The sequence below is a fragment of the Nematolebias whitei genome, chromosome 12 (genome assembly GCF_014905685.2).
Source record: "Nematolebias whitei isolate Nwh7 chromosome 12, NemWhi1, whole genome shotgun sequence".
NCBI lineage: Eukaryota > Metazoa > Chordata > Actinopteri > Cyprinodontiformes > Rivulidae > Nematolebias > Nematolebias whitei.
Window position 1 is genome coordinate 1460034 of NC_056509.1, and position 25019 is coordinate 1485052.

Sequence of the window (25019 nt, forward strand, 5' to 3'; positions counted from 1 at the left end):
GCGGCGGCAGGAACTGACTCTTCTGCTGCGGCGGCGGCAGGAACTGACTCTTCTGCTGCTGCGGCGGCAGGAACTGACTCTTTTGCTGCGGCGGCGGCAGAAACTGACTCTTCTGCTGCTGCGGCGGCAGGAACTGACTCTTCTGCTGCGGCGGCGGCAGGAACTGACTCTGCTGCTGCGGCGGCGGGAACTGACTCTTCTGCTGCGGCGGTGGCGGGAACCGACTCTTCTGCTGTGGCGGCGGCGGGAACTGACTCTTCTGCGACGGCGGCAGGAACTGAGCCCTCGGTAGGCGTAGGACCCTCTGGAGGCGTGGGACCCTCGGTGGATGTAGCGATGTCAGCGGACGTGGGACCCTCGGTGGACGTAGCGACGTCGGTGGACCTGGGACCCTCGATGGACGTAGCGACGTCGGTGGACCTGGGACCCTCGGTGGACGTAGCGACCTCGGCAGACGTGGGACCCTCGGTGGACGTAGCGACCTCGGCGGACGTAGGACCCTCGGTGGAGGTAGCGACGTTGGCGGACCTGGGACCCTCGGTGGACGTAGCGACGTCAGCGGACGTGGGACCCTCGGTGGACGTAGCGACATCGGCGGATGTGGGACCCTCGGTGGACGTAGCGACGTCGGCGGACCTGGAACCCTCGGTGGACATAGCGACGTCGGCGGACCTGGGGCCCTCGGTGGACGTTGAGACCTCTGAAATGGCAGCTGAGTCTTCGGCGGCTGAGTCTTCGGAAGGAGTGAAGACCTCAGCGGACGGAGCGAGGACCTCAGCGAACGGAGCAGGAGCAAGGACCTCAGCGAGCGGAGCAGGAGCGAGGACCTCAGCGGGCGAAGAAGGAGCGAGAAGCTCAGCAGATGGGTCAACCTCGGGGGCTGCGTGCAGCATGGACAGTGGGTCTACAGAGGCAGGGTCTTCTGATGCTGGTGCTGAGTCAGAATCATGTTCAATTTTCAAAGTTCTGAGTCCAGCAAGAAGCTGCTGATATTCAGGACGCTGGATTAAACCGGGTTGGGATAATAAAAACTTTTCGGCAAGGGTGAGCACAGTATCTAGACAGTCCGGGTTATTTTTAGCAGAACAAAAGAGGCTTTGCAGAGTGTGGTTTATTTGGGATAATTCATGGGGTGAATATGCGACTGATGGACAAATGTCTCTATGTGAGGGTGTGGTGTCAGGTGTCGCCCCCACCGGAAACCTGGGAGGTGGGGCGGCGGAACACGCCCCCACAGAGTCACTGGGAGTTTGCTCAGGAGGTTCGGTCAGACTGGGTTGGACAGCCGCGGCACGGTGTGACGGTGAGAGGCCGGACTCCACCCCCGCCAGGAACCTGGAAGGTGAGGCCACGGAATCCGCCCCTGTGACGTCAAGTGGACTGGACTCGCCGAACCGAACAAGAGTGGACCAGAGCTCCCACGGGACGTCGGATCTCGCCCCCACCGGAAACCTGAGAGGTGAGGTGGCGGATCCGGGTCCCACAGAAACACCAGAACCAACTCTAAGATCTTGCTCAGCCGATGAGACCGGGCCGGTCGCCGCGGACTGCCCCCGGGACCGCTTTCTACCTCCCCGGCAACGGCGGGAGAGTCGGGGGACAGGAACAAAACAGAATTCGTCCTCCACTTCTCCGTCCTCCCCCGACGTCCACCCCGAATAGCCGGGCGAGGCGGACTCAGAAACAGGGGTCTGGTGGCTTCCCCGGTGCCGAGACCTGTTCTCCTCGAGGACCAGGAGTGGTGAGGACAGGATTTCTACCTCCTGGTCATAATGTCCTTGTGGGTGGACGGGCCTGGTGCAGAACCCGCCGCACCGGATTGTGGGCTTGCTCATCTCAGGAAGGCTCGGAGGAGAAAAAGAAAAAAGGTAAGTTTCCGAGAGAGAACCCTGCCGCTGGGTTCTGGAATGGTTGCGTCGTAATTTACCAAGTAATTTACCAATTTACCATTTTACCAAGATGGCGCCGGTGTGTAGGGCTGTCCGTCTCTCGCTCTCTGCTTGTATTTTATTTTTGTTATTTTTACAATGGTTTGTGCAGTGTGCCGAGTCATATTTTCAGTATGATCGTCGGGCACTTTTGGAGCTCCATACTTTTGCTGAAATTCCCGCGGAGTTTTTGAACAGCGGTCAGCCCTCTCCCCCACCGGTCCTATCTGAGATTCCTGCGTTCCTTCTGCGTGACCCTGGCCTTTCTCCATGGAGGAAACGTCGCAGACGTCGTGGGAAGCGTGCAGGGATTTTGGTGAAACTGAGGCAAAGTGTGGATTATTCTAACAGGACTCGCTCTGGATCTGATCATCTCCTCTCTGACCCGTGGTGCTCCCGGGGCCCGGCTGCTGGCCAGCTGCCCGCGCGCTCAGTCCATGGAAACACCTGGAGTTGTTTACCTGTGCGCCGCACCAGCAGACCAGGAGGAGCTGTTCTTCATAACCTGCGCCCGCTGGCGCGCGCGTCTCCATCCACGGCTGTGCCTGTGTTGGACCCTATCAGGATGTGTTTAATCAACGCAAGGTCTGTTTCCAACAAGACGTTTATCCTCAATGACTTTTTTAAAGATGAGGAGTTGGATTTTCTGTTCATCACAGAATCTTGGATTTCTGATGGTGAGTCCAGCGCCTTGGTGGAACTACTTCCTCCGGACTGTGTATGTTTCAATGCCCCGCGGCCATTAGGTCGGCGCGGGGGGGGGATTATTAACAGTTTTTAAAGCAAACTTTGCGTGTAAACAGTTGTCCATCCCGGTGTCCCGCGCCAGCTTCGAGCTGAGCGCCTTTGAACTTGGACACTCTTCTCCGGTCCTGTGTGCGCTCATCTACCGCCCACCTCGTTCTAAGGACTTCATAAATGAATTCTCTGACTTTTTGGCTGATATCACACAGAGATACACTCACTTTTTGCTTATTGGTGACTTTAATTTGCATGTGTGTTGTCAGGAGGAGCCCTTAGTGAAGGACTTTATGGATTTATTGGACTCTTTTAATTTAGCTCAGCAGGTGAGCGGCCCCACCCAGGAACACGGTCACACGCTGGACCTTGTTTTAACACGCGATGTCTCTGTTTCTAATTTGAAAATCGGTGACAATGTTTTTTCAGATCACATGCCTGTATTGTTTGACTTCACCCCCCCTTGTCATACTGCTAAGACGTGCGTTCCTGCACGTACGCGTTCCATTAACCATTTCACTGCTGCTCGTTTTAATGAAGGTTTTAATTCTGAGAGGATCGAACAGCTCTCGGTGTCTCTTACCACTGAGGAGCTAACCTCTCAGTTCAACACTGCCTGTTTAAATGTTCTGGACCGTGTTGCTCCCCTTAAGACCAGAAAAACAAAACTTAAATCAGAGCCTTGGCTGAATGACGTCACGCGAGCCGTTAGACGGCAGTGTCGCAAAGCTGAACGAAAGTGGAGGAAGGACAGGCTCCAGGTGTCTTTTCAAATGTTAAGGGAGAGTTGGCGTCACTATCAGAAAACCGTTAAAGTTGCCAAATGTAAATTCTTCTCTGATTTAATTGTCTCCAACTCCCACAACCCCCGAGTTCTTTTCTCCACCCTGAACTCAGTTCTACACCTCAGTGAGCCTTCACCTCTGGAAGCCTCAACTGAGCTGTGTGAGAACTTCCTCCATTTCTTTTTAGAAAAAGTGGCAAACACCCGGGCACTCATATCTCCACCAGCTCATGATCTGTCCATCCCTTCTCAGTGTGTGGCTGTGTTTGACCACTTTGAGCCCATCTCTCTGTCCTCTCTGGAGCAGGTAATGTGCAGCATGAAACCATCTGGTTCCCCCTTTGATGTGGTCCCCCCTCGACTGCTAAAGGAAGTTTTTCCTACCCTGGGTCCTTTTATCCTCGCTATTCTGAATAGCAGTTTATCCTCAGGTGTGGTGCCAAAGACTTTTAAACATGCTGCTGTCCAGCCCCTCCTGAAAAAACCTAACCTTGACCCCTCAGTCATGTCCAACTTCCGGCCTGTCTCCAGACTCCCATTCACCTCTAAACTACTGGAAAAAATCGTGGAGTCTCAGTTGAAACAGTTTTTGGGGGATCACGCTATCCTAGAGTTATTCCAATCTGGCTTCAAATCTCTCCATAGCACTGAAGCTGCTCTACTGAAGGTTTTTAATGACATTTTCATATCCACAGACGCAGGTAATTCTGTGCTGCTTGTCCTATTGGACCTTACATCTGCTTTTGACACCATCGACCACAATATCCTCATTTCTAGACTGGAGCAGTGGGTGGGCATCACAGGGTCAGCCCTTAAATGGTTTGGGTCCTACCTCTCTGACAGAACCTTCTGTGTCAATATCAAAGATTTTAGTTCGGCATCGACCGCACTCCAGTGGGGGGTACCGCAGGGGTCCATCCTCGGTCCCCTTCTCTTTTCTTTATACCTGCTGCCACTAGGTGCTATCTTCCGCAAACACGACATACCCTTTCATTTCTATGCCGATGATTGCCAAATTTACTTCCCCCTGAGGCACAGAGGCACACGCTCTATTCAGCCTCTTCTTGACTGCCTGGCTGACATCCGGGACTGGATGGCTTTAAACTTCTTAAGCTTCAATGAGAAGAAGTCTGAAGTCATGCTGTTCCATCCCAGTGGCTCACTCATGAACCATGACATTGACCTTTTCTCTCTAGCCCCGCTAGAGAAACAAAAGGTGACTAATCTGGGGGTGATAATGGACCCGTCCTTAAAACTCAACAGTCACGTAAACATGATGGTCAAATCCTGTTTTTTTCAGCTAAGACGGCTGTCTAAGCTGAAGCCTATACTCTCCAAAAAGAACCTCGAGACAGTGATCCACGCCTTCATAACATCTAGGCTTGATTACTGCAATTCACTTCTGTTTGGAATCAGTCAGTCCTCCATTGCTCGTCTACAACTGGTCCAAAATGCTGCAGCCCGATTTTTAACTGGTACAGGCTATAGAGAGCACATCACGCCAGTTTTGGCCTCCCTGCACTGGCTACCCATTCACCTTGGGATCCATTTCAAAATTCTCATGTATGTTTTTAAATCACTGAACAGTTCCGCCCCATCCTATCTCACTGATCTTCTGCAGCCATATGTCCCACCGCGCTCTCTGAGGTCAGCAGACCAGATGCTTCTCTCAGTCCCAGAAACCCGTCGTAAGCTCAGAGGTGACAGGGCTTTCTCTGTTGCAGGTCCACGACTGTGGAATGAGTTGCCACTGAGTGTCCGGCAGGCTCCCACACTCTCAGTCTTTAAGTCTCGCTTGAAGACCCACTTCTATTCGCTTGCCTTTAACACGGTGTGATTTGTTTTGGTCCGGTCTGTTCTCTACTCTGTTGGCCATTTTAGTTAGCTTCTGCTGCTATTTGTATCTGTATTTCTATTTTATGTTTTCCTGTCTGCTGTGCATGTTTGGTTCTTTTGTACAGCACTTTGGTTGGCCTTGTTGCTGTTTTAAGTGCTATATAAATAAATTGGTATGGTATGGTATGGTATGGTAATGTCAGGGTTTTCTGGTCAGGGCGAACCCAGTAGTGCGGACAGGGACTCAAATCGGCAGAAGTACAAAAAATAGAAATTTAATGATAATAATAAAATATAAAAATAACAGGCTGACGAGGCAGCATAACTTACAAAACGGAATGAAGGCACGGGAAGCTCAGAGGGATTCAGGAAACTCAGAAGACTCAGAAGACACAGGGACCCAACGAAGACGACGCGACAAAAAACAAGACTGAACAGACAGCTTATATACAAGGACAAGACGAGACGTGATTACAAACAGCTGTGACCAGACAAGGATGGCACCAATTAAACTAAAGAGAAAACACTAGGGAAACACAGACACAAACCGAGCCACCAAATGGTACCATCCCTACAATATTTCAAATGTTTATTTATTTTAATGTTGATGATTATAACTGACAACTAATGAAAACCCCAAATTCAGTATCTCAGAAAATTAGAACATTGAGAAAAGGTTCAATATTGAAGACACCTGGTGCCACACTCTAATCAGCTGATTAACTCAAAACACCTGCAAACGCCTTTAAATGGTCTCAGTCTAGTTCTGTAGCTACACAATCATGGGGAAGACTGCTGACTGGACAGTTGTCCAAAAGACGACCATTGACACCTTGCACAAGGAGGACAAGACACAAAAGGTCATTGCTGCCTGTTGCTGTCACCTACAGAATTCAGTACAAAATTGCTCTCAGCACCCATCAATGTTTAAATGGAACTTCACCAAATTATCTGAAGGACCTTCTTGCTCCATATTCATCCACCTGCGATCACAGAACAGTAATCTCCTCCACCTTCCACGAACTAAATTAAGGACCATGGGAGATCGGGCATTCTGTGTGGCTGCCCCCCACCTCTGGAACTCCCTCCCTGACTATCTGAGAGCTCCGCAATCATTGGTTAACTTTAAAAAAAGGCTTAAAGACCTTTCTTTTTAATCAAACCTATTCTGCCTCCACATGATTTTATCATTGACCAGTTGATTTTTGATTTTAGTTGCACTTTGTAGCACTTTGAGATTTTTGTTAATGAAAAGTGTGTTACAAATTAAATTCATTATTATTATTTAGTACTAAAGAGACTGGCTGTTCACAGAGCTCTGTGTCCAAGCACTTTAATAGAGAGGCGAAGGGAAGGTAAAGATGCGGTAGAAAAAAGTGTAGAAGCACCAGGGATAACTGCACCCTGGAGAGGATTGTGAAAAAAAAACATTTCAAAATGTGGGTGAGATTAACAAAAAGTGGACTGCAGCTGGCCAGTGCTTAAAGAACCACCATGCACAAACGTATGCAAGACATGGGTTTCAGCTGTTGCATTCATTGTGTCAAGCCACTCTTGAACAAGAGACAGCATCAGAAGCGTCTCGCCTGGGACTGCTGCTGAGTGGTTCAAAGTTCTGTTCTCTGATGAAAGTACATTTTGCATTTTCTTTGGAAATCAAGGTCCCAGAGTCTGGAGGAAGAGAGGAGAGGCACATAATCCACATTGCTTGAGGTCCAGTGTCAAGTTTCCACAGTCAGTGATGGTTTGGGGCCTTGTCATCTGCTGGTGTTGGTCCACTGTGTTTTCTAAGGTCCAAGGTCAACGCAGCCATCTACCAGGAAGTTTTAGAGACTTCCTGCTTCATGCTGCTGACCACCTTTATGGAGATGCACATTTCATTTTCCAACAGGACTTGGCACCTGCACACAGTGCCAAAGCTACCAGTATCTGGTTTAAGGACCATGGTATCCATGTTCTTAATTGGCCAGCAAACTCTCTTGACCTTAAACCCATAGAAAATCTGGGGGGTATTGGGAAGAGGAAGATGGAATACACCAGACTCAACAATTCAGAAGAGCTGAAGGCAACTATCAGAGCAACCTGGGCTCATAACACCTGAGCAGTGACACAGTCTGATCGACTCTATGCCACGCTGCATTGCTGCAGTAATCCAAGCAAAAGGATCCATTCATCCATTTTTTTTTTTTTTTACCAGATTCTTCCATTTTGGGTCACGGGGATCATTGCTGCCCATATTCAGCAGTCACCGTGTGAGAGGCAGTGGACACCCTGGACAGGTCTCCAGTCCGTCACAGGGACATAAAGAGACAAACAACCATTCACTTTATCACTCACACCTAGGGACAATTTAGAGTTATTAAGAAAGTAAGTGCTATGTGTTGTCATCATTGTATGTTCCCATACAATGGCAAAACGTCCTCTGCATTTAACCCATCACACCTGGGATATGCCCAGGTGGAGCAGTGGGCAGCTATGTAAGTGCCTGGGGAGCAATTAGGGATTAGGTGTCTTGCTCAGAGACACCACGATATGTGGGAATGGCTGGGGATTGAACCTGGAACTTTTGGGTCTTGAGTCGGCTGCCCTACCTTAGACCATTTACCAATCAGCCTAGCATGCATGTTTTTGATCCGTTGGAGGAAACTGGAGTACCTGGAGAAATTTTGGCAAATCAGATCACAATCTTGTGTTTCTCTGCTCAAAATATAAACCCCTTGATCAGAGGCAACCTGCAATAAAGAGAACCGTGAGAAAATGGTCAATGGAAGTGTAGTGAGTCACGTAGGTACGTGTCACTAGTTGTAGTATGACAATATATCCCCGTTTATATGCATACTTTTTCACGAGTTCCTCATCTTTCTGACTGTGTATTGTCGTGTATTGAATTTGACAGAAATGCGAACGAGAGACGTTATTACCTTTGACCCATCAAAATGAATGGAGTCATTTATTTTCAGAATCAAAGTTTAACATCAAACATTTACATTAATTTGGCAAAATATGAAAATAATAACAGACAAGTTTCACAAATATTGAACTTCAAATCACTCGGCGGTGATTTGAGGACTTTGCTTCAGATATTTCTAAAAATATCTGTACTGATTTATGAGAGAGAGATGAGTTTAAGAGGAAATTGAGATTTATCTTACAGAGAAATATGTGAGGGAATTTAATCTGTTTGACCAGAAATTGCACGCTCCCATCAGGTATCTCAGCTTATCCCAGGTACACTTTAGTCGAAGAAGAAACCGTTACCTTGTTGACGATAGATCACCTCAGTAAGAACCCTTCAGACTGATATCAGCGTCTCCGTTGAGAACAGCTAAAATCCTTGGAGAGTCGTGCGTGGTTAGTTCAAAACAGAATTATAATCCCAAAACGTCTCTGGATTCTCGGCAACTCTGACTCTTCATTGTCAGCAGCTCTCAGACTCTTTCAGATCTTCTCAGACTCCAACTCCAAAACTCTCCATAACTCTAATTCTCTGGAATCTCTTGGAACCGACTGCACTCCATGAATTCCCCATGAATTCTCTTCTGAACTCCTCGAGAACTGCTTCAGAACTGCTTCCGAACTACATGAGAACCGCTCCAGAACTTCAGAACTATTCACCATTCCAACTCTCTAACAGAACCGAGAAGTTCTCACATTTTAAATGAGTTTACTTCCGGGTTTACTTTAGAGCTTTCTGATTCGTGGATGGACCAGAAAGAGGTGTGGTTTTGTGACGTAAGATGTTATCTAAGCCAGGGTCAGAGAATGAGATTGTTTAACAACTGGCAGAGAGATTATTGCAGAAGAGCAGACTTCGTGGAGCCAACTCTTGGTAATCTTCTGAAAAAGTTTAAACATGACATCTTTCTCGGTAAACATTTTAGTTGACCGAAAACCAACCTTTCACATACTTACGACAGCTTGCTCATTTCAGACAGAAAATCAAGAAATGCATATTCAGGTGATTTCTTCTTTGAATGAGGAATAAAAATCATTACTTACTGTTTATGTAAAATAAAATGAGTAGTTCTTTTCAACCTGTAAGCATTGAGTGAAACTAACACAATTTGATTATCAAAACATTTGTAAGACAGTAATGATTATAGAGGATTGTCTTTTCTGCTTGATTAATTCAAGAAAGAAAGTCATCAGATGGCTCAGACTTATTCAGATCAATGAAAATAACAGTCTCTGTCCATCTGGTAGATTTGAGGTCATCAGGGTCAGATAAGGGTCAGATCATCAGGTCATCAGGTTCACTACAGAAGCTGAAGAAGCCCGGCAGGGTTGTTCTGAGGCTACAGACTGGGATGCACTGTGCCAGCCACATGGAGAGGACATCAGTGCCATGACTGCGTGTGTGACCGACTATATAAACTTCTGTGTAAACACCATCCCCACCAGAAAAGTGAGATGCTTCCCCAGTAACAAACCCTGGATTATCACTGACCTGAAGGGACTGCTAAACCAGAAAAAAAAGAGCCTTCAGGGAGGGGGACAGGGAATTATTCAAGCGTACACAAAAGCAACTAATAGTCAAGATAAGAAACAGCAAGGAGGTGTACAAGAAGAAGCTGGAGAGCAAGCTCCAACAGAACAATATCAGAGAGGTGTGGTCAGGGATGAACTAGATCACAGGCTTCAAGCAGAAGGAGGATCAGAAGGATGGAAGCCTGGACAGAGCCAATGAACTGAACATGTTCTTCAATAGGTTCAGTTCAGGAACAAGCTCAGCATCCTCCTCTCTTGCCCACAGCAGAACATACATACTACCCTCCATTGACCCAAGGCTGTCCTGTCACATCTCAAATATTGTATCTACCACCTCAGTCATGGACCCTTCTTCTTCTACATATTGATCTTCAACCAACTCAGAAGATGATGATACCTCCTTTGCCTCCCCCCTCTGCGTCTCCAGAAGTCAGGTGAGGAAGCACCTGGAGAGACTGAACCGGAATAAGGCTGCAGGTCCAGATGGTGTCAGGCCCAGAGTCCTGAAGGTCTGTGCAGAGCAGCTCTGTGGGGTTCTGCAGCACCTCTTCAACCTTAGCCTGACCCAGGAGAAGGTTCCAGTGTTGTGGAAAACATCCTGTCTTGTTCCAGTGCCAAAGAAAACTCACCCATCAGTCCTCAATGACCATAGACCTGTTGCCCTGACATCTCACATCATGAAGGTCCTAGAGAGACTTCTGCTGACCCACCTGACTAGACAAACGAGCACATATCAGGACCCACTGCAGTTTGCTTATCAGCGTGGACTTGGAGTTGAAGATGCCATCATACACCTGCTTCAGCAAACTCACTGTCATCTAGAAAAGGCAGACAGCACTGTGAGAGTCATGTTCTCTGATTTCTCCAGTGCATTTAACACAATCCAGCCTGATTTGCTTTGCCAGAAACTCCAGAAGCCTCAGGTGGAGGCCTCAACAGTCACCTGGATCAAAGACTACCTGATGGACAGACCACAGTTTGTGAGACTGAAGGGTTGTGTGTCTAACCAGGTGGTCAGTAGCTCAGGAGCACCACAGGGGCCTGTATACTCACCATTCCTTTTCACTCTTCTGCCATCATCTGCTGGGGGAGCAGCACCAGAGCAAGTGACTTAAAAAAGATCAACAAGCTCATAAAGAAGGCTGGCTCAGTTCTGGGGACTCCTCTAGAACCTTTGGAGATGATTGTTCAAAGAAGGATTCTTCATAAAATGAAGAACATTATAGACAACCCTCAGCATCCTCTTCATCAGACTGTCATACAACAACAGACTGTCATACAACATCAGACTGTCATACAACATCAGAGTGTCTTCAGTCAGAGGCTTCTTCAAATCCATTGTAGGACAGACCGCTACAAGAGATCCTTCCTGCCCACAGCCATCAGCATCTAGAACAACTCTTTAATGAAACCAGGATGATGAGTTACAAAAACATTTAATTTCCCTCTGGGATTAATAAAGTAGTTTAGAATTGAATTGAATTGAATTGAAAACCCACGCATGCACGTAGAGAACATGCAAACTCCACTCAGAAAGTCCACAGGCCAGAATTTGAACCAACAACCTTCTTGTTGAAAGGTGGCAGCTGTACCAATTGTGCCACCATGCCACTAACTTATATAATGTCATTTTTATCCAAATGATCCTTGAAATATTTAGGCCTTACATAACCCACACTTCTGTATTTAGACAAAGATAACTGAGTTTTTGTCCAGCTGGTACACTATTTCACTACTTTTAAGATTTTCTCCATAAAGTTGGTAAACCATGTTTGTAGAATGTCTAATATTTATATTACTATAAGCTATTAGAGTAAAAGTAATGGTTAGGAATGTATGCTACTAATATTGCTGTTAAAACATCACATAATACTTAACAATTTGGTTTCCTCTACATCAGTGTGAATAAGATGAAGATGGTCGTGGACTTCTGAAGGAACAAAAACATCTACACCCCCCTGAACATAAGAGGATCTGCGGTGGAAGTGATCTCCAGCTACAAGTACTTGGGTGTACACATGAATGACAACCTCAGCTGGAGCAACAACACCACCAGCCTGATCAAGAAAGCTCATCAGAGACTCTACTTCCTCAGACGGCTGAGGCGAGCTGGTCTGGGAAGCTCAGTCCTCACCTCCTTCTACAGGTGTGCAGTGGAGAGCATCCTGTGCTCCAGCATCAACGTGTGGCATGGAGGCTGCACAGCTGCAGAAAGAAAAGCTTTGCAGAGAGTGGTGAAGGCTGCACAGAAGATGTTGGAGTCAGCCTCCCCACCATCACAGACATCTACACCTCCAGATGCAGGAAGAGGGCCACCTGCATCATGAAGGATCCCACTCACCCAGCACACACACTTTTTGTCCCACTCCCCTCAGGAAGGAGGTTGAGGAGCATTAAGTGTAGAACCACTAGACTGAGGAACAGCTTCTACCCTGAGGCTGTTAGACTCATGAATCTCTAACTAGAATAATCACTGTGAAAAAAAAACACATCATGTTGCTGCTGATCTGTTTCATGTTGCTGCTGATCTGTTTCATGTTGCTGCAGATCTGTTTCATGTTGCTGCTGATCTGTTTCATGTTGCTGCTGATCTGTTTCATGTTGCTGCTGATCTGTTTCATGTTGCTGCTGATCTGTTTCATGTTGCTGTGTTAATTTGTGCTCATCTGCTCACACAGACTCATGTGTGTGCTGCTGTTCGGCATAGGCGTCGCAACCATTATACGTGAAGGGGACATGTCCCCCCATATTAAAAAAATATTAATTTGGAGCCCCCCACTTTTACTATGAAACATTAGTTCAGGCGGCGCAGTTTCTCTTTCTTCGTGAACAAATCCATTCCACTTGAATAGATTGCTCAAACCACAAAAACTCCTCTCCAGGTTTTCCTGGTTACCTCAGCAGCATTGCTGCCTGCGGTGTTTTATCCTCTGAGTCTCCAGAAAACGCTCACTGGTGGAGGAGATGGAGACACTTCTGTGTTGCTCTCTCGCCAGTTTAGCAGCTTAGGTCCTATTTACACAGACACGATGGGGGGAAACGTAGTTTTTTCGTATGTTAATTAGAGGAAAAGATTTACGTTGACACGGTTGGATTTTGGATTTACATACATCCGCAGGATTCCCCCCGCCCTCCCGAATCTGCTGTAGTTACCATGCCGGGTCATTAGATGGCGCTGTGAATTTTGTACCTTCACCTAATGCGCATGCGTGCTGCCTCGGCACACTCCTTTCCTGTGAGCTAAAAAGCTCAGCTAACAACAACTTAACAACAAGTAAAAGCTGGATTCTGGATGGATTTTGGATGAGAGTCGACAGATTTGACGCCAAGCGGGACCGCTTTGTCTAACAGCTCCACACCGGTCGCTGAGTGGACCAGAACCGAGTCGACGATGTTGAACTTTACTCCGTGATAATCAGTAGCTGTTTTACAGCAGGTAAATCAAATGTTCTTAATAATGTTAGCTTGTGTTTACTTCGATCACACAACAACCAACTGAGTTTTTATTTTTCCTGAAAGAAGAAGAAGCTGTCCTCCCACCAGGCAGACCGGTTCTGAACGAGGCTCGGCCCAGATGCAGGGCAGGAGGACGTCGAAGAGAGATGTTGATGAACTATTTATTTAAAAGTCCTCTCAGTTCTTTTATTCAAACCATTCAATGTTTTAAGCTGCATTAATCAAAGGAGTGACTTCCTGAACGAGCCAGATGAACAACGTGGGACATCCAGGATGAAAACAAGAGTCCAGTTGTTCATTCATGCAGTTTACTGTTAACTTGTTTTAATAGTGTGTTCAGTTTAATTATCAGTGTTTGTGTGACATACAGTTTGTGGTGTTGAATAAAAATAAAAATTAAACCTGATGTCTTCATTTTCAACTTTAGTGTTCACACTACGTTTAGCATCATTTTAAATTTGAATTACATCATGTCCAGATAGCTTCATTTAGCTCAGAGCTTCATTATCTCTCACACTAACATAAATACTGTTTATTATTATTAAACTAATTATTTAGCACATTTAGATGTTATAGTGCAGTGCGACGTGTGCATGTGCCTCGTTCTATAAACAGCGACATCAGAACTGGATCAGACTGTGTCTCTTCCAACACAGATGTCGGTCACAGCAGCTGGAATCTGACGTAGATTAACTACAAGATTAAATATATTCCATCAGTCGAGGTTCTGAAAGCAGTGACCGCCGACATGTTGATAGAAATATAGCGTCGGTCCATTCGTGCGTGTGCACATGTGGTTTAACACAAAGCCTCAGCGGGAGATGTTACATTATCAGCGGGGGGTCAGAGAAAAACCTCCACTCTGGAAGGTGGGTTCAGAAACCTCTGGATTCAAAGAGGGGGGGCAACTGGTGTCGTGTAAATGATCAGCAGAACCGCAAAGAGAAAGGAGAGGATGCACTCAGAATGTGTACTGTGTAAACGGCCCCTTAGTGCTGGCAGTTGTTGTATATTCATGTTAGGAGGATGTTTGAGAGGAGCTACGTCTGTAGCATCTTATCTCAGCAGTAACTGTGACGTTGTAAGTCGCTGCAGGTGTAAGAGACTCTGTGTGTTCAGGTGCATTAAAGTTGAAATGTCTTTAAACCCCACACCTTCTTGTCCTCAAGCTTCATGAGAAACATCATTTAGATGAGGAGTGTTGAACACAAGTAAAAAAGTCCAGTGGTGATAATTTTATTTCTCTATAAACACAAATAATGTCGACCTGACGCTCTGTGTTAAAGTGTATTAAAGTTAAAATGTGTTTAAAACCCACAGCTGAATTTACACAAACTTGGTGAGAAACATGTTTTAAATGTGTGGAATTAAAGGAAATCTAGGTGAAACGTTGCTTTTTTGTACATTAGTGAACACTTTTTTATGCGCGCACACACGTGCACATGCGCGCGCACACACGTGCACACATCATGTGTCCCCCCCACATTACGGATGCTTCTGACGCCCTTGCTGTTCGGTGTATTGTTTTTAGGCTATTTTATACTACTAGTGCTTAGTGTATTTTTATTAATGGTTTTCTTAGTTCATATCTTAGATCTTGTTACTGTTTTTCTTTTACATTTTATACTATAGTTAGATGTAACTGGGACCCTGTGCACACAATTTCATTCCACCATATGTACCACATGTGGTGGAATGACAAAGAACTTTGAATCCTTGAACAAGTTGGCAGCACAAATTCCCACTTCATTAACATAGACAGCGCTGTGTCCATCCATCCATTATCTTTCACCCGCTTCTTCCATTTTGGGTCACGGGGGTCGGGAAAAAACCCACGCATGCACGGAGAGAACATGCAAACTCCACCCAGAAAGGCACCCAGACCGGGATTTGAACCGGGGACCTGCTCGCTGAGAGGAAAAAGTTCTACCAGTTGTGCCACCGTGCTGCCCCTAGCGCTGTGGTCAACCATCCCAATGTGTTTCTGTTTCGGCGGTTGGTTCTGTTCAAGTGTTTTTCTGTGTAGATTGACACCATGGGGTGAGATGAGGAGTCAAAGTAAAAACACAACAGCTCAGAAACCTGACCCAAAGCTCTCACTTCTCTCATGTAGGCACTACAGCAGACAACATAAACACTCAGACTTCTTTTTCTCACAAGTTTCATCTGACCGAGCTCAGAGTTGTGCAAAACCATTACTCATCTGTAAACATTTCATCTCAAAATGATTTTTCCTTCCTGCAGTACGTTGCCATTTGATCAATATGTGTGATATCATTAGTGTCTACTGTTCTCCCAGCAGTCATTCTGATCTTCTGACATTCTCGTGGTCTTCACAAACAGAGAAGTCTGCATTTGTGTTTAAAAATATGTACACTTGTGTGCTTTCAGAAAGACAAAGAGTTCAGTGTTCTACATGTTCTTGTTACTTTGATGAGAACACAATAATCTACATGTAACAGCTTATGTTCTGTTAGCACGAATCCTTTTATTGGTACAAACAACCATTTTTTCTGTTTATTGAGAACCACATTGGAAGGCCAAAGAGGAGATATATGGATGCAGTAGAGAGTGAGGACAGAGGAAACAGAGGACAGAGATGGAGGAAAAAGACTCGCTGCGGTGACCCCTAAAATGGAACACACAAAAGAAGAAGAAGGGGACTTTATTCTCGTGCTACTTAAAACCCACCTTATTGTTATGTCCTAATGTGTGCCAAGTAGACTTAACAATGCCGATCTGCTGCAGTGTGACAGAAATATTTAACTTTAGTGTCCTAGGAGACTGCTGACCAAGCACTTGGAAGGCTCTGCACATGTTTCCTGTGGTCGCTGTCACACTTCTACTTCTACTGCAGTGGTTACGTTTGTCAGCTTAGAAATACACTGCGTTCTGACAATCCACTGAAAATACCGTAAAACATTTGATTGAACCATAAACCTTAGTCCAGATGGAGCAATGTGAAACTTTTGGGTCATTAAGTGCACATTGTTACAGTAATTCTAAAGGTTTAGTTATTTTGATCAAATTGTTTTTTTTTATTGTTTTTTACACTAGTACCACACAACATATAAAAACATACAACAACAAAAAGAGTTTTTAGTTGTAACATCATAGAAGAAGTACTTTAGCAAACATTATTTGAGATGTAAAATGTACAGCACTGTGCACTCAAGTGTTTATTTAAAGCAACTTTTTCTAACAGCACATTTCATTTTCTACTGAACTCCATCCATTATATTTTACCTGCTTTTTTCTTTTTGGGTCATGGGGGTCACTGTGCAAGAGGCGGGGAACACCCTGGACAGGTCTCCAGTCCATCACAGGGACACATACAGACGAACGAGACAAACAACCATTCACTCTCTCACTCACACCTAGGGACAAATTAAAGTTACCAATCAGCCTAACGTGTGTTTTTGGTCTGTGGGAGGAAACTGGAGTACCCAGGGAAAACCCACACATGCACGGAGAGAATATGAAAACTCTACCCAGAAGGGCTACTGGCCAGGATTCAATCTGGTGACTTTCTCGCTGAGAGGCGGCAGCTGTACCAACTGTGCCACAGTGCTGCCCTCTACTTGATTCATCAAATGTAATATTGAGCAAACTAAAACGTTGTCTCCAAAGCACCTAAATATACAAGTGTTATGTGTTGTCATCATTGAATGTTCCCATACAATGGCAAAATTAGTTCTCTGCATTTAACCAATCACATCTGAGACACACCCAGGTGGAGCAGTGGGCAGCTCTGTAGGCGCACAGGGAGCAATTGGGGATTGGGTGTCTTGCTCAAGGACACCACGACATGTGGGCATGGCAGGGAGTCAAACCGTGACTTTCTGGTCCCAAGTAGGCTGCCCTACCTCTACACCATTTCGGTTCCCCGAAAGGTGGACCATCTTCAGAAAGTCAGGTGGTGTCAAAACGTCAGGTGGTGCCACGTATGTAGGAAGCTTTGATTCTCAAACTGAGAGCAAAACTGCAACTAAACCTCCACGTTAGGTTGCTGTCTGCTCTTCATGTACAGAAGCTTTGGAGTTCTTGTCTTGTACACCTACAGTGAAACTTTTCCATAGATGCTTTATTTTTCAATGGGACAAAAACATTTGTTAAAAACGGTTTGGCACAATTAATGGCTCTGAAGAGAGGAAGCCTATTGTTTGTAAGAGCTCTGATGGCTGGTTGCCTATTCAAACTTATGTTTGTGAATGTGTTCATGGGCTTCAGAAGAACAGAGTCCAGTCAATAAAACTTTTTTGTTTCATATTTTAAGGCTTTCCTTACGTGTCTCTCTGTGTCTGTGTCCTGCAGCATGGGTGGGCTCCCTCTCCATGGGGATGATCTTCTTCTGCTCTCCCATCGTCAGCGTCTTCACAGACATTTTCGGCTGCAGAATCACTGCAGTGGGGGGTGCAGCTGTCGGCCTGGTGGGCCTGCTGGCCAGCTCCTATGTTAAGTAAGGAAACAGTCATTTTTGTCTTTTTATAATGAAATATTTTCCTTAAATCTTACAGTAAAAATGCTCCAGGTCTTGTGAATTAGTGATGTTGGTTATGTATTGTAACCCCAGATTCTATGAGTATAGGCGCAGCCCTTTAAGGCTATTGCTAGTGGGTTTTCCCTTCATGTGCAGTGCAGCACTGAAAGCTCAAGTCCACGCCCACCTACTGTGTGCCCTGCCTCCAGCCTATATAAACTGCTCTGAGACTGGGGTTCGGTCCCGAAATAGCATTTTCTTCAGTTATTTAGGAGCCAGTGAGGCCCAGATCTTAAATGGCTGTGCCTATACTCATAGAATCTGGGCTTACAATATGTAATCAACGTTCTATTTTGTATAGGCTTTGCTTTTTAAGGCTATCACTAATGGGTTAGAGGCAAAGCAGTATGTGGTCCATGCCTCACTGGGTCCCATCGGAACCACGATCACAGACATCTGATAATATTCTTGAAAAACAGTCCATGTCGAACCTCCGGTTCATGTGTAATTACGCACCTCTGAATCCGTGCACCTGGAACATGCTGGACAGCAAGAAAGGTGACATCTTGGCATCAGTCTGCAGGCTGGAGCGTTCGATCCTGCTGTTGTGGGGCCAGCAGATCAGAGAGCCCCGGCGGAACGTTTACATCGTCAATCTGACAACACTCTGAGAACAGAGTGAGCCAGGGAGAAGCTGGAGGCGTCGCGTAAATAAACCATATGAATGAATACGACAATGACCAAGGTGTTGCAGTGCAAATATCCTGCACTGACACTCCACCGTGCAGGGCCATGGAGGTCAAAATCCCCTGGTGGATTGAACCCTGAGCCCGTCTGGCAGCTGGCATCCAGAAGAAGTATAAATGCTCCCATATACTCTGGCATACTTCACTGTGCAGAGGTCTGCGCGTACCCGAGGCGGGCTCAACACTGTCTCAAAGCGGACGACTGCAAGCCATGTCCATGCAAAGATCAATTTTTACGACAGTGTATGCTTACTCTGTGTCGCACAATAAACTACCCGGTGACTGACAGTTTTGTATGCGACACCAATGTATTCATTCATTCAACCTTTATTTAGACAGGTTAATCCCATTGAGCCTTGAGGACTCATTTACAAGAGAGACCTGATTTCAACAAAGAATGATGACAACAATGGACAACAACGACAACAATAGACAATTTTAAAAGAGGCATACAATTTTTTTTAAATAAATTAAAATAAGATGGCAAAACAAAGTAGTAAAAACAGCTAGATTCTAAGGCGAATGTAGAAAACTAAAAACAGGAACATGTCTGCATTGGTCCCTGCCAGGAGTCCAACAGATTCTTAAAGCCACTTAGAGAGGTCAAAGGTCGAGAGCTTCAAATATTTTTGTAAGATATTCCAGGAAATGTGGTGAAGTGGTGAAGTGGTGAAGTGGTGAAGGACCCCACCCACCCAGCACACACACTTTTTGCCCCACTCCCCTCAGGAAGGAGGTTAAGGAGCATTAAGTGTAGAACCACTAGACTGAGGAACAGCTTCTACCCTGAGGCTGTTAGACTCATGAATCTCTAACTAGAATAATCACTGTGAAAAACCATATCATGTTGCTGCTGATCTGTTTCATGTTGCTGCTGATCTGTTTCAATGTTGATGTGTTCATGCGTGCACATCTGCTCACAGACTCATGTTCATGTTTGTGCTGATGTTCAATGTTTTTATGTTATGAGTGCTTAGTGTATATTTAGTTGATGTTTTTCTTAGTTCATATCTTAGATGTCATTACTGTTTTTCTTATACATTTTATTGTTGGATGTAACTGGGACCCTGCGTACATAATTTCGCTCCACCACATGTACCACATGAGGTGCGAATGACAATAAAGAAACTCTGACTCTGACTCTGAAACAGGAGCGGAGTAGGAGAAGGCCCTTTTGTCTAGTTCAGTCCTCACTGAGGGAACACTGCAGGTAATGATGTCCTGAGAGCGCACACTGTAGCTGCACTCACGCAGAGACATGTAGGAGGAGATGTATGAAGGCAGCAGACCAGGAAGTGATTTAAAGATGAAAATGTACCAGTGAGAGTCTGCGTGAAGTTAATGGTGACCAGTTAACCAGTGAATACAGGGTGCAGTGGTGGGTATGATAATCACAACCAGTTATGAATCTTAGTGCACCATGATAGACAGCATCCAACATCTGCAGCATCCAACATCTGCAGGGTTCTTGTAGGAGCATTCCATCCATCCATTATCTTTTACGCGCTTCTTCCATTTTGGGTCACGGGGTTCGCCAGTGCCCATGTCCAGCAATCACTATGCAAGGGGCGGGGTACACTGTGGACAGGTCGCAAGTCCGTCACAGGGCTACATAGAGACAAGCAAGACAAACAACCACTCACTCTCTCACTCACACCTAGGGACAATTTAGAGTTACCAATCAGTCTAACATGCATCTTTTTGGTCTGTGGGAGGAAACTGGAGTACCTGGAGAAAACCCACGCAGCACGGAGAGAACATGCAAACTCTCCCCAGAAAGGCCCCTGGACCGGGGTTTGAACCAGGGACCTGCTCGCTGAGAGGCAGCAGCTCTCCCAGTTGTGCCACTGTGCTGCCCTGTAGGAGCGTTCATGTAAATAATGTCACTGTAATCAATGAAGGGAAGGAAGGTCACAGATACAAGGTGTTTCCTAGCATTCAGAGTTAGACAGGATCTGTTTCTGAAAAAGAAACTCAGTTTAACTTTCAGTTTTTTTATTAGGCTCCACGTGGAGCTTAAGAGAGATGCAAGTCAACCAAGATACCCAAATATTTATAGGAATCAACAAAATCAATGGGGACACCATTTGAGGATAAAATTAGAGGAAGAACTGCTGGGACAGACCTCCTGTTTGAAAAAAGCATCCCTTTGGTTGTATCGGCATTTAGGACAAGTTTGAGGTGGAACAAATCTGACTGGATGATGTTGAATGCAGATTGTAAAAACTGGAAAGCCTTAGCAACAGTTTTAGCTCAACACTAAACAACTGTGTCATCAGCGTAGAAATGTATGGATGTATCAGGGAAGCTTGTGACCTACATTAACTATGTAGTTTGTAAAGAAGGTCGGTCCTAAGACCGAGCCTTGTGGTACACCATTGTTGACTGTTAAATAACTGGAGGAAGTACCATTATGTTGAACACATTGCCTCCGGTCTGAGACATAGTTAGAGAACCAACCAATGGTGTGTTCTGAGAAACCAGTTTCTGAGAGCTTATGACACAAGATGTTCTGATCCACAGTGTCAGAATCTTTAGACAGGTCTAAGAAAAGTGCAGCACAATAATCCTTAGCATCCAGTGCTTCAACAACATCATTAAGAACCTTCAGTTAAGCCAATGCTTCTCAATTATTTTCTGTTATGCCCCCCAAGGAAGAAGTAAACATCCCCCCCCCCCCCCCAACTCTCCGCCACGACTGTAAATAGTATGTCTATAAAATTGTTATATGTACACCTCTGCACTGTGTCCTTATTAACATTAAAGGGAAAAAAATAACAATATAAATCAACTTACAATGAAGAATAACTTTATTAACATTGTTTTTTAGTCTGTAACAGAAACAACTTCGTGCGTCATTTTGCCTAAAAAAATCCTTATTAAACTGTAAACATTTTGGACCATTTGATACTGAAAAATAAAATTAAATATAATCAATAAATAATAATACATTCAAATTGATCAGCAACATTTTAACTCAGGAGTTTTATTTAAAACACTTTGACCTACATAACAAAAATGAATAAAACAATTTATACTGATTTTTTTTTATCAAAATGAGGAAGTCAGGATCAATGAGCACACTCATCGATAAAACAAACAAAAAAAATTGTCAACATGAAAGAGGAAAGAAGGAGCAGGTAACACTCTCGCTTTGAGTTTACTCTTTGTCACCTGCGTGCTGTGAGTGACAAACGTTCAGAGAATCATAAAAACAACAGCTTATCTGAGGAGGTGAATTAATTTTGTTAGCAAAGAATAGAGTCCTAACATTTATTAAACATTACTTCTGTAAATTGTGCTTTGACAAACTTATCAATAAAACTAAAACATTTTGTCAACGCAAAAGAGGAAAGAGGGGGCAGGTGTCACTCTTGCTTGAGTTTACTCTTTGTTGCATGCACGCTGTGAGGGACGTCCAGAGCGCATGGACATAAAAACAGCAGCGGAGGACGGAGGAGGTGACGGTCGGAGTTTATTTATCATGTCAGCAGCAGAGGAGAGAAACACAGTTCATGCATGGCTCCTGTCGTGGCTGGTTACCACGTCGTGTTCAAGACAGCTGAGACATCGCCCTCGGTATAAAAGATTTATTTGACAAACAGGGGTTACAGATATTCAGAGACAAACAATTACATTAGTAAAATATATGCATATATTTGGAGCATTAAAGATCGAACCGTCTCGGTCTGGTCTTCCCTGGAAATGCCCGCTGAGCGTGTGTCATTTCCGGCTTTTATAAAAGCTTGAAAAAGCTAGCTCCTCTGATTGGTTTAGCCCTTCAGTTGCCATGGTTACTGGTGTAGCCCGCCCCCTGAAGGACGTTGGTTTAAAAAGTTTATGGCACACTGAAATCGTTCTTTGTTTTAGCTCTGTTTGTTTAACGTGATTATACCTTAGTGATACCAAATGATTTGAGTTAAAGTTGTTTATTTCTAGGAATAATTAATAACTATTAATTATTATCTAACTCATGTTTGCGTGTTCTTACTTGATCCCTTTTTATACTTCTGTTTTAGTTTAGTTGCTTTAGTTGGATTTTACTTAGTCAAACTATATTAAGTCTAAATTAAAGAGATGGAGGACAAGCTGAGCACTACCTCCAGATAGAGTTGTACTCGGATCCAAATGATCCGAACTGACCCTGCTCCAGCCCACAGCCATCATCTCCGAACTCCACCTGAGCCGACAAATTAACAGTAATTACAGGTCAGAACCCGACAAGAAATCCGACATTTTAAATTAAGCTTTGACTACTTATACCACCGACTATTATTAATGGTTGGCGGATGCATGTGGCTGAGGGGGCAACAGATCAGAGCTGAGGAGCTATCAAAGCGCATTAAATGGTTCCTCTGCTTCTGCCTGCATTGAACCCTGCTCTGACATGTCAGATATTTTGTGATCTCACCTGTTTGGGTCGTCGGCTGTGCACATCCGCTACATGCAGCGGCTGAATGAACGTCCATTTGGGCTGATGGATCGCTGGCAGTAGTTCATCTGAAGCTTAACTGAACTTTTTACCCCTTTCAACTGGCCGGTCAGCGCACGGTCAAATGGCCGTATTTGGCAGGTGTAGTATGGCAAGCCATGTGTGCATATATTGGATCGTCAGCTGGACGCGTCCCTTCTTCTTCTTTCGGCTTTTCCCTCTTCAGGGGTCACCACAGCGAGTCATCGTCCTCCACGTCACTCTGTCCTCACTCCAACTATCTTCTTGTCCTCTCTAACTGCATCCATATATCTCCTCTTTGGCCTTCCTTCCTCTTTGTCTTTTTCCTTGCAGCTACATTTCTAACATCCTTCTACCAATATACCCACGGTCCCTCCTCTTGACATGTCCAAACCATCTCAGTCTGGCCTCCCTAACTTTATCTCCCAGTTGTTCAACATGTGCTGTACCTCTGCTGATCTCATTCCTAATCTTATCCAGCCTTGTCACTCCTAAGGAGAACCTCAGCATCTTAATTTCTGCCACTTCCAGTTCTTTCTCCAGTCTTTTTGTCAGTGCCACTGTCTCCAGACCATCATAACAACATAGCTGGTCTCATCACTGTCTTGTAAACGTTTTCACTGACCTTTGCTGACACCTTTTTGTCACAAATCACTCCCGAAAATTTTCTCCATCCACTCCATCCTGCCTGGACTTTCTTTTTTGCTTCTTTACCACATTCCCCATTTTCCTGGATAGTGGACCCCAAGTACTTGAAGTCCTGCACTTTTATGACCTCTGCTCCTTGTAGCCTCACTGTTCCACCGGCCTACCTCTCATTCACACATGTGTACTCTGTCTTACTACAGCTGACTTTCGTTCCTCTTCTTTCAAGTGCATACCTCCACCTCGCCAAGTTCTCTTCCACCTGTTCTCTGTTCTCACCACAGATCACAATGTCACCTGCAAACATCATAGTCCATGGGGATTCCTGCCTGACCTCAACTGTTAGTTGGTCCATCACCAGAGAAAACAAGACGGGGTTCAGAGTCGATCCTTGATACAATCCCACCTCCACCTTGAAGCTATCTGTCACTCCTACAGCACATCTCACCACTGTCCTGCTGTCCTTATACATGTCTTGTACCAGTCTAACATACTTTTCTGCCACTCCAGATTTCCTCATGCAATACTACACCTCCTCTCTTGACACTCTTGTCAAATGCTTTTTCTAAATCCACAAAGACACAATGGAGTTCTTTCTGACCCTCTCTGTACTTCTCCATAAGCATTCTCAAAGCAAAGATGGCATATGTGGTGCATTTTCTTGGCAAGAAACCATACTGCTGCTCACAGATAATCAATCACCTCTCATCTAAGTCTTGCTTCCACAACTCTCCCAGAACTTCATTGTGTGGCTCCTCAGCTTAATTCCCCTGTAGTTGCTACAACTCTGTACATCACCCTTGTTCTTAAAAAAGGGCACCAGCCCACTTCTTCTCCATTCTTCAGGCATTTTCTCACCCTCATATATGCCATTGAATATTTGAGTCAAAAATCTCACTGCCATCTCTCCAAGACATTTCCAAACCTCCACTGGTATGTCATCAGGTCCTACTGCCCCCATCTTCATTATTTTCAGAGCTTTCCGGATTTCACCCTCACTAATCTTTCCCACTTCCTGATCCACAGTTTCTATGACCTCTACTCCAAAAAAGTTCAATCTGGGCCTCTGGACATTCAAAAAAAAACAAAAGCAAAACAAAGCAAAAGAAATCTAGAAACGTTTCGTCTCTCATCCAAGAGACTTCCTCAGTCTGAGGTGCTGTTTTCAGCTCAGTCTCTTAAATAGCACCTTCTTAGAGTGGATCAACCAGTTTGCTGCTGACAACCAAAACCAGCTGATCCCATGCTCAAGAAGGACCATCAGCCTAACAATGGATCATTAGCACACTGATGGCTGTTTACTACTCACAGAGGGCTGAGTGATACTAGCAATCACAGCATTGTAAGAGGGGGACAGTTGAACCCGGAGGCCTCCACCCCTGTTTAATGATGGACGATTTCTTTTCACAAAGATGGCCTCCTTTACTCCTCTCTCAAACCATCGTTCCTCTCTGTCCAGGATGTG

General features: G+C 45.1%; 1 protein-coding gene across 1 annotated transcript in view; it reads left to right on the forward strand.

The window, feature by feature from the left end:
* The window catches only part of slc16a10 (solute carrier family 16 member 10), a 103888-nt gene that overhangs the window by 13340 nt on the left and 65529 nt on the right, over nt 1-25019 (forward strand). The window contains exon 2 of the mRNA XM_037685240.1: nt 17545-17689. Coding sequence (XP_037541168.1) covers nt 17545-17689 — 145 coding nt within the window. The remainder of the gene's footprint in view (nt 1-17544; nt 17690-25019) is intronic.